The 17,747-nt window shown below is 36.5% G+C and overlaps 1 protein-coding gene across 5 annotated transcripts in view; it reads right to left on the reverse strand.

Annotated features, from left to right (window-relative positions):
• The window catches only part of FAM169A (family with sequence similarity 169 member A), a 63,007-nt gene that overhangs the window by 13,097 nt on the left and 32,163 nt on the right, over positions 1–17,747 (reverse strand). For all 5 annotated transcript variants that reach the window (XM_019797470.2, XM_002917209.4, XM_019797469.2 and 2 more), the window contains 3 exons: positions 8,224–8,403; positions 2,026–2,154; positions 1,391–1,503 (listed from right to left, as the gene is read on the reverse strand). In XM_019797470.2, the coding sequence (XP_019653029.1) occupies positions 1,391–1,503; positions 2,026–2,154; positions 8,224–8,403 (422 nt within the window). The remainder of the gene's footprint in view (positions 1–1,390; positions 1,504–2,025; positions 2,155–8,223; positions 8,404–17,747) is intronic.

The raw sequence follows: 17,747 nt of genomic DNA on the forward strand, positions 1-17,747 counted from the left end.
CACAAATAAGACTCAATAAAAAAAGGTACAAAGAGTGTAAGAGAAGTACATGTAATGTTTAAATTGCCAAATAGGAAAAAGCAAGTAGAAATACCATCACCACCTAGAATAAATCATATAGTGATTGTTTCACAATTTATCTCAAAACCTCAAGTTGTACACCTTAAATAGGTACAATTGTTGTCAATTATACCTCACTAAAGCTAAAAACAGTTAATTAAAATAAACAAGACCATTTCCCATGTGGTTAACAATAAAAAGAGAAATAAGATAGTTTAATGTGAGAAATACTTTCCTTGAACTAATTAAAATCTTAAAGTAATTTGAAGAAAATGAATTTCTAAAATGAAAGAAAATTGAATTTATGCTGCCAACCTTATGACACGGTTTATTCTCATTTACACAACCCATTTAAAATTATTTGGCTTATTATTAAGGAAAATCATTGCTCTCATCACATTTTGGGAAAAGATTTTTTCTACATTCCCTGATTTTATGATGTATGACCAATACTAAATAAATTTAATTATAGCTGAGGAATTTGGACCACAATATAATCAAACCAGGCTTATAAAAACAAAAAATCTACCTCCCTACAGATAATTACATGATTTACATCATCCTTAAAAACGTTTCCAAAAAGTTCAGTCAACGCTCACGCTAATTAAGGCAGGAAAAAGAGGCAGAAATAATTCCCCAAAGCACTTGTCCCTGAAAGATTTACCTAGTACTTTCGAAGTGCATTACATTCTACAGACCTAGCATATATAGACTCAAACTTTCCACAACAACTTCATAACCTTTGACCTATTTCTAATTTCACTTCTAAAATTTTACCAGTGCAAAGAAAGAATTACATAGGCAAAAAGATGCGTGTATAAATGTGTTCACTGCTGGGCCACTTAGCAAAAAACTTAAGTATAATATGTTAAAGAAATAAACAATGGTATTTACATATAATTAATAGTATGCTGCTTTTTAACAATTATGTTTTAAAACAATAATGCCACGGAAAATGCTTACAATATTATATTAAGGGAGGAAAAAAACAGAAGCAGCATAACAGAAAACAAATATGTATGCGTATACATGTTTTATAATATATATTAAATACAAAAATGTTAACAGTTGCTATATATGGGGTAATGGGATTATAGATTTTTATTTTCTTCTATGTTATTTTGTGTGATTCCAAATTATTTTTCAAAGAAAATTAAGTCCTTAGTAAGCCATTAACAGGAGATACCAAGAAAACTAATACAGTAAAAAATTTTTAAATTACATAACTTGATGAATAAACTTTAACATTTACAAAATTAAATATTAGCTGAATCTAGTTTAAAGAACAGAAAAATCATTATTTCCTACAATAAACATACAGTGTACCTACAGTTAGCTGCATCTCACTAGACTGATTGTCTTCAGTTTCCGCTTCATATTCTGGAACAGATGCAAGACCATATTCTCCAGACATAGGTCTTTTAGCTTCATTTTGAGAAACTGCTGTGTATAGAAGAATTTTAAAAATTGTAACCCAATCAGTATTTGGTTTTAACTGTAACATGATTTGTACTGATTCTCATAAAAGCCCTGAATAGCATCCTGAACAGAAGGGTGCTGAAAATCTAGGTGCGGAATATCTCCTTCACCAATATCTTATAATGAAACCTTGCAATTATAAAAGTGTTAATCTGTATTTAGTGACTTTGAGGAAAGATGCATGAGACCAGGGACTACTCTTTAATTCTGTGATGCCTATTCTATGCTGATTCAGTAATTGTGTTTCCTTTTTACCCACCGACTCCTAGAATGTTAGATTCTGCTGGGCTATTATAATTCTAGGTCCACTTATTATTAGTGAATCAAATGTTAATACATAACAAAAATTCAACTTTAGAAAGAGGGTCTGTTACTAGAGGGGTCACACTACAATATACCATAACTCTGGACTAAGAGACACAAACATTAAAAGGCTCTGCTCTTTAAGCCTGACGTGTGTTCCAACCTGAAACCTGTAATTCTTACCTGTAATTTTAAATGTTTCTCTCTGTAATGCTCTGGTGACCGGTATTCGTTGGTACCAGTGTCCAACACCTTCAACTTCCCACAGGAGTTCATGGTCTCCTGGATACTTTTCAAAGTACTGCTTGCAAGCTGAAAAATACATTTAGAATTTTCTAGAAATCCCAAATATAAACTGTTTTGGAAAACAGAAAGAAGACAGAAAGTAAGCTGCCCAACTCACTTAACGGTGCTAGCATACGTAACACTAATGCAACTCAATTACACATCAGTCTCGCTAATGAAATTTTAACACAAACAATAAAAATCCTATTAGAAGATGTGCTTCACCTTTAAGGAGAAGATTACTAAATATTACCAAGGGGAATAAAATTAGAATAAAATGGGGGCGCCTGGGTGGCACAGTGGTTAGGCGTCTGCCTTCGGCTCAGGGCGTGATCCCGGCGTTATGGGATCGAGCCCCACATCAGGCTCCTCCGCTATGAGCCTGCTTCTTCCTCTCCCACTCCCCCTGCTTGTGTTCCCTCTCTCGCTGGCTGTCTCTATCTCTGTCGAATAAATAAATAAAATCTTAAAAAAAAAAGATAAAAAAAGATACCATAAAGACACAGATTAGGAGATTCTCAAAACAGAACAAAGGATTAGTATTCTCAGCATATTAAAAATTCTAAAATTGAATTAGACAAAATGATCCCCAAAAGAAACTGGCAGATGCTATGAAAAGGAAATTTACACATCATGAAAACTGAAAGGTCACTTAACAAAGGTAAAGATGGCAAACCTCACTAGCTGCCAGGGAAAAGCAAGATGAAACAACTAGATACCATTTTCACACCTATCAGATAACCCAAGCATCCAAAGAATAAGGAAAATGGAAACTACATTCTCCTGGTGCGAGAATAATTTTTCAATAGTTAGTAAAGTTGAAAAGACATATTGTATGCTCCAATTCTGCTACTGGGTATATACCCTAATGACTTACACATATGCACAAGAAGACTTCTGTAATATTCATCACAGGGCTGTTTTTAAACAGGCATGGGGAGTTCAACCTAAGAGCCCATCATTAAGGGATACATGAATAAATTATAAAATGTATACAATAAAACACCACAGAGAAGCTACAACAAATTACAGCTATATATTAACAATGATAAATCTATTAAAAAGATCAGTAAAAAAACAAGTTAGTATATGTACAAATGGTATCACATAAAAAGTTTAAAAACACATTAAACAAAATGATGCAGCCCCTGTGGAATAGTTTGCCAATTCCTCAAAAAGTTTAACATAGAACTACCATATAACTCCACAATTCCACTCACAGCTATATATCCGAAAGAACAGAAAGCAGGGACTCGAACAGTTATCTGTATACCAATGTCCATGGCAGCATTGTTCACAATAGCCAAAAGGTAGAAAGAACCCAACTGTCCATCCAGAAGACGAATGGATGAATGAATAAAACGTGACATGTACACACAATAAAAATATACTCAGCCACAAAAAGGAATGGAATTTTTTTAAAGATTTGAGAGAGAGAGACAGCGTGCACAAGCAGGGGGAAGGGCAGAGGGAGAGAGAGAGAATTCTCAAGGAGATCCCCCCACTGAGCAAAGATCCAGACATAGGGCTTGATCCCATGACCCCGAGATTATGACGGGAGCCAAAATCAAGAGTCAGCTGTGGGGTGGCTGGGTGGCTCAGTCAGTTGAATGTCAGACTCTCGGCTCCAGCTCAGGTCATGTGACATCAAGCCCCGCATAGGGCTCCATGCTCAGTGCAGAATCTGCATGAGTTTCTCTCTCCCTCTCCCTTTGCTCCTCCCTACTCTCTATGCATGCACACACTCTCTCTCAAATAGATAAATCTTCAAAAAAAAAAAAAAAAAAAGNAGTCAGCCACTTAACTGAGCCACCCAGGGACCCCAGGAAAGAAATTTTGATTTGATATATGCTACAACATGGATGGTCCTTAAATACTATGCTACGTGAAATAAGACACACATAGAACAAATATTGTATGATTCCACTTCTATGAGGTATCTAGAACAGGCAAATTCACAAAGACAGAGAGTGAATGTGACTAATACCACTGACTGCACAACTACAAATAGTTCAAATAATAAATACTATGTTATATATAGTATAGCCCCCCCCAAATTTAAGCAAACTAGGGGCACCTGGCTGGCTTAGTCAGTAGAGCATGCAACTCTTGATGATCCTGGGGTTGTGTGTTTGAGCCCCACATTGGGTGTGGAGATTACTTAAAAATAAAATCTTTAAAAATTGGGACACTGGGATGGCTCAGTCAGTTAAGCGTCTGCCTTTGGCTCAGGTCAGGATCAGGTCCTGGGATAAGCCCTGCATCAGGCTCCATGCTCAATAGGGAGTCAGCTTCTCCCTCTCCCTTCCCCACACCCCCCCCATTGCTCCTGAGCTTGCGTGCTCACTCTCTCTCCCCCACTTCAAATGAATAAAATCTTAAAAAAAAAAAAAAGAGGGGCGCCTGGGTGGTACAGCGGTTGAGCGTCTGCCTTCGGCTCAGGGCGTGATCCCGGCGTTGTGGGATCGAGCCCCACATCAGGCTCCTCTGCTATGAGCCTGCTTCTTCCTCTCCCACTCCCCCTGCTTGTGTTCCCTCTCTCGCTGGCTGTCTCTATCTCTGTAAAATAAATAAATAAAATCTTAAAAAAAAAAAAAAGAAATATACTCAAACATATACATATACAAATTTAATGTATGATCTAGATTAAGAGTTAGGAAACTTTTTCTTAAAGGGGCAGACAGTAAGTATTTTAGGCTTACAGGCCATATGGGCACTGTCATAACCAGCTGTAACATTTTAGTGCAAAAGAAGCCATAGACAATATATAAATTAATGAATACAGCTGTGTTCCAATAGAATTTTATTTACAAAAAGAATTAGAAGGTCAGTGGACCACTGTTTGCTGACCTGATATAGATATAAATGCAAATCAGTGAAGAGAAATTATTCAACAAATAATACTAGAGCAACCATATACCTGTCAGGTAAAATAAAGTTGGACCTGTACCTCAAATAGTACACCAGGATAAATTCCCAACAGGTAAGATTCATGAGACCTTATTCATTCCATGTCTTTAGGTATCGGTACACGATAGTACTGTATAAATTAACTTCTCATAGTTAATCATCTACTCCTGCCTGAGATCAAGCCCATCCATACTTGGCACTCGTCACCTATTTGTGGAATGAATAAATTATCTTTTTAAAGCTCACAATATATAACACTATGGTCTTTTCTAAATCATTAAAAATATTCATGGAAACAACTCAAGACCATCAAAGAATATTGGACATCTAGCAGCCTCAAGGAACTACTAATTGAGTTGTAAGAGAAAATCAAATGGAAATCCAAGTTCTTCAAATATAATAAGCATTGTACAAGACAGATAGGAAGAGCAAGAAACAGAAAATGGAGATGCCAAATAGTCTAAAATTTTCTATTTTCAATATATTCCTTCATTTTCACACTTCAAAGAGTCTTATTCATAAAATTATACAAATGAGATCAATAAAATATTATCAGGCAATCTCCTGCCTAAACTGAAGGATAAGAGGAATTAAAGCACACTTGGACTATGCAAAAATAGACATACACCTGTAATTCTTTTGGTATTCAATTTATCATTAGAATTAGAAAAGAATATTTTTTTTAAAGATTTTATTTATTTGACAGAGAGAGAGACAGCGAGAGAGGGAACACAAGCAGGGGGAGTGGGAGAGGAAGAAGCAGACTCCCAGTGAAGAAGCCCAATGCAGGGATCGATCCCAGAACACCGGGATCACGCCCTGAGCCCAAGGCAGAGGCTTAACGACTGAGCTACCCAGGAGCCCCAGAAAAGAGTATTTTTTAAAAAGATTGTATTTATTTATTGGAGAGAGAGAGTACACAAGCAGGGGGAAGGGGCAGGGGGGGAAGCAGACTCCCCACTGAGCAGGGAGCCTGACACGGGCTTGAGTCCAGAATGCTGAGATCAAGAGCTGAGCCAAAGGCAGCTGCCCAACTGACTGAGCCACCCAGGCACCCCAAAAAAGAATAAGTAATAAGAGATTCTGCCTACAGTGGGTGTGTTTACATTCCTTCCCAAATTCAGTAAAGCTGTAATTAGATTTTAAGGATAAAGCCATTTTCAGATTATCCAGCTGTATACAGGGTTCATTCTATTCTCATGTATGGGTCTACACAGAAACTATGATTCAAGATGGGCACACAATACTTGGTTCTTGTTTCTGGATTTCTGATATTAAAAAGGGGGAGCAAACTTAGAACAAAAATATATTTTTAGTGGAAATAAACATCTCCAGTTAGATTAAAATCAATGGTAAATTACATTTTAATGGTGTTTTCAAGTAAATTACCTTCCAGGATTAAATCTTACTTCATTAAGAGAAAAGCAGTAGTTTCGGATTTACATTTATAAATGCACATAAAATTCACCAACAGTTTTTAAGTATCACATGGTATACTCATACAATGGAATACTAAACAGCACTGAAAATGAATAAACAGAGCTATGTGAATCCACAGGAATGAATCTCATAAATATAAATATACAAAACAAACTGTAGGAGAATTCACAGTATATGTCATTTATATAAAGTTCTTTTTAAGATTTTTCTTATATATTTGAGAGAGAACACACAAGCAGGGAGGGGTTGCAGAAGAAGAGGGAGAAGCAGGCTCCTTTATAAGTCTAAGAGGGACACCTGGGTGGCTCAGTCAGTTAAGTGCCCAACTCTTGATTTTGGCTCTGGTCATGATCTCAGGGTTGTGAGATCGAGCCCCGCATGAGGCTCTGGGCTGGGCAAGGAGTCTGCTTAAGGTTCTCTCTCTTCCTCTCCCTCGGCCCCACCCCTGCCCCTCATGCATGTGCATTCACGAACACTTTCTGTCTCTCTCTCCGTCTCTCCACCTCTCAAAAAGAAAAAGTCTAAGAAATACATGGGGAAAATAAATGCCAAATTAAGGTAGTGCTTATTTCAGGGAAGGGAGTGAGCTAATTGGGTAGGTGTACAACTGTACTGGCAGTGATCCATTTCTCATGGATGGTGCATGTTGGATGGTTCATGAGTATTTGTCGTCTTATTCTTTACATGTTTTTATACATCTGAAATTACTTTTCTCTTTTTAATTTTAAAAGCTACCATAGAGAACCTAAAGAAATGGCCAAAGGATTTAAATATACATTTCCCCAAAGAAGATACAGAAATAGCCAATTAGCATATGCAAAGATGCTCAACATCAAATGAACATCAAAACTATAAGATGCCGCTTTATACCCATGAGAATGGCTGTAATCAAAAAGATAGTAACAAGTGTTGTTGAGGATATGTAGAAATTCTAACTCTCATACACTATTTATGGGAATGTAAAATGGTATAGCTGCTTTGGAAAACAGTTTGGCATTTCTCATAATGTTAAATATAGAGTCACCATATGACCCAGCAATTCCATCCACACCTAAGTGCAGAGATAGGTCCACACAAAAACTATACAAATATTCACAGCAGCATTATTCATAACAGCTAAAAAGTGGAAACAACCCAAAAGTCCATCAACTGATGATGGATAAACAAAATGTACCATATCCATAAAACAGAATATTATTCATCCATAAAAAGGAATGAAGCACTGATTCATGCTACAACATAGATGAACTTTAACAAAATTTATGCAAAATAAAAGCAGCTAGACAAAAAGGGCTTATAATATAATCATACCACATGATTACATTTATATGAAATGTCAAGAACAGGTAAATCCATAGAGAAGAAAACAGAATAGGGGATGAAGGAGTGGGGGAATGAAGAGTGAGTACTAGCTGGTGCAGGGTTTCTTTTGGGGTAATAAGCACGTTCTGGAATTAGATACTGGTTATGGTTGCACAGCTATGAATGCAAAAAAAACCACTGAATTGTACACTTTTAAGAGGGTGAATTTTATCATATATGAATTATATATCAACTTTTTTAAAAAGTCACCACAACTCCAAAAAGCCATATACATAAGACAAGGACACATTTGCAAAATGAAGCCCTTAGGGACCCAAAGAATCCAAATTTAGTTAATAATGATATATGCACATTTACCATACCCTGCAGAAACAACTCAGAAGTGAGACTGAGACAAGTTTAACATTTTTTAACTTAATTTACCTGTATACATGAGAGAAGAGAGTGGATACCGCAAGCCAAGAGCATCTTCTGTAAAGGAGTCAACAAAGTCCTCTAGCATATGAAGCCCAAAATCTTTGCCTCGGTATTTCTTCCTTACAAACATTGTATCAAGAACTGGCAGTTGGTAGCTTTGGGTAAGAAATGAGGCACATATGCTTCCTGCAGTCATAAGAAAAGAAACCCAACAATTTTTCACATTAAAAGGCCATAAATGTGTTTATGTTTAAAGAGCATGAATTAACATGCTAAAAATGGTTGGTTTTCCCTACGTCAAGAGTATATTAAAGAAATGTATCAATTTCATAATATTAAATGCTTCCCAGCTGCTATTACACATCACAATGTATACATGTGATAATGAGAAGAGCTATGTATTTTCTTTGTCAACAGTATCATCTAATACAAGTGCTATTACCATTTTATGAAGTATATATTAGAATATGCATTGCTGTCTATAGACCCGCACAACTTTAAAACTCATCAACTATTACATTTTAAAACTGAAAGAGCATGTGATGACTATATATAGTATATGACGCAAATACTCATTACAACTTCAGTAACTGAACAGCCATCTATCCCTTTTTCTCTAGTGAGTAGTCTCATTTTTATCTACACCATGATGGCAAAAAAAGAAATCAGTTTTCCAGATTTTTTAAGGACCATGGATTAGGACTAAAAGGAATCATCTGTCTTAGAAATGGCTAAGTCAGCAATCTTTTTGCCGTAAATGTATTTTTTTAAATATCCCATATGCTTAAGGTTAAACAGGAGAAGTAACTTACAGCAACTAAATATGCCTCTTCTACCATACAGCTATGGTGATTTGTCTTTTTAAGAACCCTGATTTGTGTTCTGATCCTCCAATTAGCTGTGTTAGCTTCTTTAACACATTTTAAGACAGTATATAAGTTGTGGACATCACAGTGGGGCAACCCACTCTCTATTAATTTTAGAAATAGTTCATAGGTATCAGTCAATACTCTACTCTTTTTGTGCTTCAAATTAAAAAAAAACCTATTGTTCTCAGTCAGATTATTCATGTAGTTCACATAATTCTAATAATGCAGTTCAAGGAAGATATAAAATTTCAGGTAACAAACATCTCACAAATGGACTTTTACCAATCGTATCATTTGATGAATTGGTCAATAAAACAAGATCTTTTTTAGTTGAACCAAATAATCTGAATTATTTATGACTAAACTGGAGAAATTTCAGTAACTTTCTGCAATAGTCTCCAACACTATCAACTACTTTAAGCTTAGAATAGGTAATTCTCATTGCTTAGATCTTAACTGCCGATATTCAGCTAGGATATTTCTATGGCTTAAATGGGCTTATAGAATGGCTACAGTTAACAATACTGTACACTTGAAATTTCCTAATAAAGTATATATTCCGTGTTACCACTACAAAAAAAAAAAAAAAGAAAATGGTAACTGTGCAGCAATATCTTTTAATTAGCTTGATTTTGGTGAATATTTCACAATGTATACATATATCAAATTATCAAGTTGTACACCTTAAATATGTATCACTTTTAATTGTCAATTTTACTCAATAAAGCTGAAATATATAAATAAGTTACTTGTAAGAGTCTAACTGGTAGTCTCACCAACAAGCTACTATGACCATAATTAATTTTTAATGCCTTGAAATCAGTGTCTTTTCATAATAACTGCTAGTAGTGATTACAAAATCAAAAGAGACATTACTTCATAAGCACTAGTAGTTCAAAGAAGAAAGCAAAAATGAAAAGTGAAAGCACTATCTAGTTCTAATTTTCAATACGGAGTCTGAAGATTTATGGCTGTTTGCTATTGTACATGCTTCAGGTTCCCGACAAAAGTATAGTAATTATATGAAGGAAATTATCCACAAATTGATTTTTTTTCCCACACAAACATTTCTTCTACTAGAGAAGAGGTAAATTCCAGCATCTTATATTGTTAAAAATGGTAAATTTATGGAACTAGTAGTATTCACAAAGTTTAAAGTTCTTCTATTATTTATTTGTCATGTACATATTCATTGCAAAAAAAGATGCCGATTCTCTCCCTTTACCTAAAAACTTATACAGTTGACCCTTGAACAACTTGGGAGTTAGGGGCACTAACTAACTCAGGGCGGTAACCCTGAGCAGCTGAAAATCCACGTATAACTTTTGACTCCCCAAAAACTTAACTACTAACAGCCTACTGCTGACTGGAAGCCTTACTGATAAGTCAATTAACACATACTCTGTATGTTACATGTATCATATACTATATTCTTCCAATATTGTAGGCTGGAGAAAATAAAATGTTATTAAGAAAGTCATTAAGAAGGGTGCCTGGGTAGCTCAGTCGGTTAAGCGTCTGACTCTTGGTTTCAGCTCAGGCCATGATCTCAGGATCCCGGGATTGAGCCCTGTGTCGGCCTCCACACTCAGTGCAGAATCTGCTTGTCCCTCTTTCTCCTTCTCTACTCCTCTCTCCACTCGTGCGCCCTCTCTCTAATAAATAAAATCTTTTAAAAAGTCATAAGAAAGAGAAAATACCCTTATAGTACTGCACTATATTTATTGGAAAAAAAAAACACACATAGTAGACCCATGGAGTTCAAACCTGTGTTGTTCAAGGGGCAACCATACTTTGTATAAGTGTTCTATCAGTATACAAAGATATCAAATAAGAGCAGAAAAACTTCCCATGTTACCAGAGATTCTTCAGACCCATCAACAGCTGTAGACAATAGCACGATTATCTAGTAAAGCAAAACCACAACCTAACTTAGATGAAGTTTTCATTAAATTAAATTTACTAACTGTAAGTAAATTAAATTTAGCACTGCACATGGTAGATTGAATACTCATAATCCTCAAAATTCCATCTTTGTCCACCTTCTTCTTCTATATATTCTCTCTGGGAAATCTCACCTTCTCCCAAGGCTTCTACCATTTATCTAAATGTTGATAATCAATAATCTTTAAATTCTGTAATGCATGAAACTTTTCCAAGAGTAAGAATGAAAGAGCCTACATAAATGTAAATATAACAAAAATCACAGGATTAGTTCAGTAAATAGAGAAAAAACATTTGACAAAATCCAACACCTTTCATGATAAAAATACTCAATGTCCTAATCTGACAAAGGGACTTATGAAAAACCCACCACTAACATCACACTTAATGGTGAAAGACTGGATGGTTCCACCTAAGATCAGGAACAAAACACAACTGTTCACTCTCACTGCGTCTATTCAACACAGTAGTGGAGGTTCTAATTAGGCAAAAAAGGGAAATAAATGGCAGCCAACCTAAAAAGAAAGAAGTAAAACTATATTTATAGATGACATCATTTTATACATAGAAAATCTTAAGGAACCTACTAAAAAATTCTTAAAACTGATAAAAGGCAGTTCAGCAAGGTTGCAAGATCAATATATAAAAATCAATTGTATTTCTATATACCAGCAATGAAAAATTTGAAAATGAAATTAAAGAAAACAATTCCAGGGGCATCTGGGTAGCTCAGTCAGTTGAGCATTTAACTCTTTTATTTCGGCTCAAGTCATGGTCTCAGGGTCATCAGATCAAACCCCACATCAGGTTCCACAGTCAGCACAGAGTCTGCTTAAGATTCTCTTCCCCTCTATCCATCCCTCCATTCACACACTCTCTCTCCCTGAATAAATAAAACCTTTAAAAAAAAATTTCATTTATTACACCATTAACAAATAATAAAATTCTTACAATTAAACAAAATAAGTGCAAAACTTGTATGCATACTAACAACTATAAACATTAAGAGAAATTAAACATCTAAATGGAAAGACATCCACGCTCATGGATCAGAAGACTTAATGCTATTACATGTCAATATATTCCCCAAATTGACCTAAAGATTCAAAATTCTCAGCTAAATCTTTTTTGCAGAAATTGACAAGGTGATCCTAAAATTCATACAGAAGTGTAAAGGACTGCAAAAAAGCCAAAACAATTGTAAAGAAAAACAAAGTTAAAGGACTCATATTTGCCATTTTAAAACTTACAAAGCTGCAGTAATCAAAACAGTATGGTACTGGCACAAGAACAGTTAAAAAGATCAATGGAACAGAACTAAGGGTCCAGAAGGGGCGCCTGGGTGGCAGAGCGGTTAAGCGTCTGCCTTCGGCTCAGGGCGTGATCCTGGCATTATGGGATCAAGCCCCACATCAGGCTCCTCTGCTATGAGCTGCTTCTTCCTCTCCCACTCCCCCCGCTTGTGTTCCCTCTCTCGCTGGCTGTCTCTATCTGTCAAATAAATAAATAAAATCTTTAAAAAAAAAAAGAACTAAGGGTCCAGAAACAAAACCTCTTATTTATGGTTAATTCATTTTTGACAGGGGTTCCAAGGAAATTCTACAGAAAAAGAAGAGTCTTTTCATTGACTGGTCCTGACACAACAAGATATTCACCTAGGCAAAAAGGAAAAAAAAAAAAAAAGATGCTGGACTGACTCCCTTCCTCACACCATATACACATACTAACTGCAAGTGGATCATCACCTAAATTTAAGACCTAACACTATAGAACTCTAGGAAGAAAACATAGCAATAAATCTTTATCACCTTAGATTAGGCAAAGTTTTCTTAGATAAATACCAAAAGTGACAAAGATAAAGAAAATAAATTGGATTTCATCAAAATTTTAAAATTCTGTGCTTCAAAGAACACCATCAAGATAGTGAAAAGACACTCCTATAAAATAGGAGAAAATATTTCCAAATTATGTATGTCCAAGAAACTTGTATCTAAATACATAAGAATGCTTTATAACCCAATAATAAAAAGACAAGTAAAACCCAATTTTGAAATGGGCTAAGAATTTAAATACATATTTCTCCAAAGAAGTCAGGTATATGAAAAAATGTTCAATGTCACCAATCAACAGGGATATGCAAATCAAAACAACAAAGAAGTATCACTTCACACCTATCAGAATGACTATTACCAAAACAAAACAAACAAAAAAACCCAAAGATAACAAGGGTTATGGGAAACTGGAACCTGTTGTACACTGTTGATCGGAATACAAAATGGTACAGCCACTATGGAAAACAGTACGGAAGTTCCTCAAAAACTCAAAGATTGAATTACCATATCATCCAGCAATCCCACTTCTGGGTATTTATGCAAGAACTGAAATCAGGATCTCAAAGAGATATCAGCAATCCCATGTTCACTGCAGCACTATTCACAATAGCCAAGATGTTATGACAACCTAAATATCCATTGATGGATAAATGAATACAGAAAATGTGGTATACACATACAATGGAATAATATTCATTTAAAAAATCAATCTTGTGATACACGACAACATGGATGAACCTTCAGGACATTATGCTAAGTAAAATAAGCCAGCCACGGAAGTACAAATACTGTTCGACTCCAACTATATAAGGTATCTAAAACAGTCAAACTAAAGAAGCAGAAAACAGAACCATGTTCACCAAGGGCAGGTGAGATGGAAATGGGAAGCTGCCAATCAATGGGTTTAAGCTTCATTAATGCAAGATTAGTAAATTCTACGGATCTGATGCATAACATTATTCCTATAGTCGACAATACTGTATTCTACAATACAATAATCTTAACAATTCTGCAATACAAGAATCTTAACAGATTTGTAAAATCTGTTAAGAGTGGATCTTACGTTAAGTGTTCTTAAATCAATAAAGATTAATCACTTTATAATAGAGTGAATTTTATGATACGTGACTCTTGAAAATAACCGTGGGTGAAAGAATCCAGGCTAAAACAAACAAAAATGTACATACTGTAATGATCACATCTTATAAAATTCCAGAAAAAGCAAGCTAATCTATAGTAATAGACTGCAGATAAGTATTTGCTTGGGGATTCATAGCAGGAGGAGGGATGTTACAAAGGAGCAAAAGAAACTTTTGAGGATAATGAGTATGTTTATTATCTTGATTGTGGTTAACAGTTTCACAGCTGTAAACATAGATCAAAACACAACAAATTGTAAATTTTAAATATGGGCAATTTTGAATGTAAGTTATACCACAATAAAGCTGGGGGGGAGTGGGAAAAAAAAGACAACCCAATTTAAAAATGGGCAAAGGGGGGCACCTGGGTAGCACAGTCGTTAGGCGTCTGCCTTCGACTCAGGGTGTGATCCCGGCATTCCGGGATCGAGTCCCACATCGGGCTCCTCCGCTGAGAGCCTGCTTCATCCTCTCCCACTCCCCTGCTGTGTTCCCTCTCTCGCTGGCTATCTCTCTATCACATAAATTAAAAAAAAAAAATGGGCAAAGGATCTAAGTACACATTTTCCCAAAGAAGACACACAAATGGCCAATACACATGTGAAAAGATGCTTGACATCTTTAGCCATTAAGGAAATACAACTGAAAATGACAATTCCATGATACTTCATATCTACTACACTGCCTAAAATCAAAAAGGTAAATAAAAACAAGCATTGGTGAGGATGTGGAGAAAATGCAATCCTGGTACATTGTTGACAGGAATGCAAAATGGTTCAATCACTTGGAAAACCATTTGGCAGCTCCTCTAAAGGCCAAACTTAAGGGGCGCCTGGGTGGCTCAGTCGTTAAGTGTCTGCCTTAGGCTCAGGGCATGATCCCGGCGTTCTGGGATCGAGCCCCACATCAGGCTCCTCCGCTAGGAGCCTGCTTCTTCCTCTCCCACTCCCCTTGCCTATGTTTCCTCTCTCGCTGGCTCTGTCAAATTAAATAAAATCTTAAAAAAAAAAAAAAAGCCAAAGTTAAGAGTTACCATATGACCCTGCAATTCCACTCTTAGGTATAAACCCAAGAGAAATACAAACACATCTACACAAAAACCTGTACACAAATATTCACAGCAGCATTATTTAAAACAGCCAGAAAGGAGAAACAATTCAGAAGCCCAACAAATGATGAAAGACAATATTGGCATATCCATACAATAGGGCATATTATTTTTCCATAAAAAGGAATGAAGTGGTGATAACATGCCGTAACATGGATGAAATTTGAAAATAGTACTCTAAGCCAAAGAAGCCAGACACAAAAAACTACTGTGTCTGATTGCATTACTGTACAACTCCACTTACATGTCCAGAATAGACAAATCTACAGAGACAGAAATCTAGAGAGACAAGCTACTGGTTGCCTAAGGCCAGTGCTGAGGGAGTTGAAAGTGACTACCATTGAGTACAGCATTTCCTTTTGGGGATATCAAAGTGATCTAAAATTGATTATGATGAGAGTTGTACAATTTGGTGAAGCTACTAAAAAAAATTTTGAATTGTATAATTTACATGGGTGAATTGTATGGAATGTGAATAGTACCTCAATAAAGCTATTAAAATTTTAAAAAGAACTGGGACGCCTGGGTGGCTCAGTCATTAAGCGTCTGTCTCCGGGCCCAGGGCGGGATCCTAGGATCCTGGGATCAAATCCCGCATGGGGCTCCCTGCTCTGCTACGAGCCTGCTTCTTCCTCTCCTTCTACCCCGCTTGTGTTCCCTCTCTCGCTGGCTGTCTCTCCGTCAAATAAATAAATAAAATCTTAAAAAAAAAAAATTTAAAAAGAACAGGCGCCTGGGTGGCTCAGTCGGTTAAGCGACCAACTCTTGGTTTCAGCTCAGGTCATGATCTCAGGGTAGCGAGATTGAGCCCTGCATGGGGCTCTGTACTAAATGGGGAGTCTGCTTGAGATTCTCTCTCTCCCTCTCTTTGCTCCTCCTCACACACGTGCTTGCCTTCTCAAAATGTTCTAAATATTCAAAATATTTTTAAAAATTAAAAAAATAATTTATACATGTGATTCCAATAAACCATTTATAATCAGATTTTTCACAGATACTTCCCAAACCTCATCTTCCCTTAGTTGACTAATTTTTCAGTAAATCTCATCACCCCCACCCAGCTGCTTATAGCAAAAAGTCAAGAATTCATCCCTGACTCATTTCCTTCATAGCCATGTACAATCCATCAAAAATCCTGCAACAGTAGCTTCATAATTTATCTCAAATATGATGACTTCTACTCCTACCTCCCTTGTCCAAGCCACCATCACCTCCTGCCAGGGACTCTCTGCAACAGCCTCTTAACTAACTAAAACTCAATTCCAGTATCCCCTCTCCCGATTTCTCACACAACAGAGTTAGTTACCTGTTTTAAAGGCAAATCAGGTTGTGTTATGCCCATGTTCAAAACCCTGCAATGGATTTTCATTACCCACAGAATAAATTCAAACTCTTTCCTTGGCCTATAAGATCATTCAGGATATGGCCCTACTTCTCTCTACCCCATATCACACATGGTCTCTACTTTAGCCACTGGCTCTCTTGCTTTTTCTCAAACACCCTGAACTTGCTTCTGCCTCAGGGCTTCTGCATTTCAGTTCTTTGCCTCAAAACCTTTTCTCCTGAAACTTCACATATCCCATCATCCCCTTACTCCCTTCAGAGATGGCTGAGCCTGACCTTACTTTTTTTTTTTTTTTTAAGATTTTGTTTATTTATTTGACAGAGAGACAGCCAGCGAGAGAGGGAACACAAGCAGGGGGAGTGGGAGAGGAAGAAGTAGGCTTCCAGCAGAGGAGCCCGATGTGGGGCTTGATCCCAGCACTCTGGGATCACGCCCTGAGCTGAAGGCAGACGCTTAAAGACTGAGCCACCCAGGTGCCCCTGAGCCTGACCCATTTAAAACAGTAACTCCCCACAAACACTCTCTCTTCTTTTATCTACTTTAGGTTTCTTCATAGCATTGTCTGTCTATTCACTGCCAACATCTCCTCTAAAATCTAAGCTCCATGAGGGGAGTCTACACAATTTTTATTACTAACTCAAATTCTCCCTCTTGCTCTTTCTTCTACACACCTTCTTCCCCTTTTCTCTCCTTCCCTATCTATATAGCATCTTTCAAAATAAATTTTCAAAAACTTTTCAAAATAACTTTTGAAAGATGAATAAATTTTCACAAAACCATTCAGGATCTATTCAAATTCAAGAACAGATACTCTACCACACTTGAGTGACTTTCTCCCCTCATAAAAATCACCATTTCTTCTTTGTCCACCAGGAATATGTCTTCCCTCACCTTCATAAATACTCATGAAGGCATCAGTGTGTGACTGTCTCCACAGAACACATGCATAATGTGAATTCTAAACAAATAATGTGATTACATCTACGAGAGAACTTGTCATATACCACTAGACAAGTATTCTCATCACAGTCTTGATGCTTTAAAATCAATTATGGCAACGTTAACTGTTATAACAAACCAATATGGAAAGCTTAACATAAGACTCATTTTTACTTAAGTAACAGTCCCACATAGGTGCTACTGCAGAGTGGATGGCTTTTTTTTTTTTTAAAGATTTTTTTTTAAATTTATTTATGTGACAGAGAGACAGCCAGTGAGAGAGGGAACACAGCAGGGGAGTAGGAGAGGAAGAAGCAGGCTCCCAGCAGAGAAGCCCGATGTGGGACTCGATCC

This window comes from Ailuropoda melanoleuca, chromosome 3, assembly GCF_002007445.2.
Source record: "Ailuropoda melanoleuca isolate Jingjing chromosome 3, ASM200744v2, whole genome shotgun sequence".
NCBI classification, from domain to species: Eukaryota; Metazoa; Chordata; class Mammalia; order Carnivora; family Ursidae; genus Ailuropoda; species Ailuropoda melanoleuca.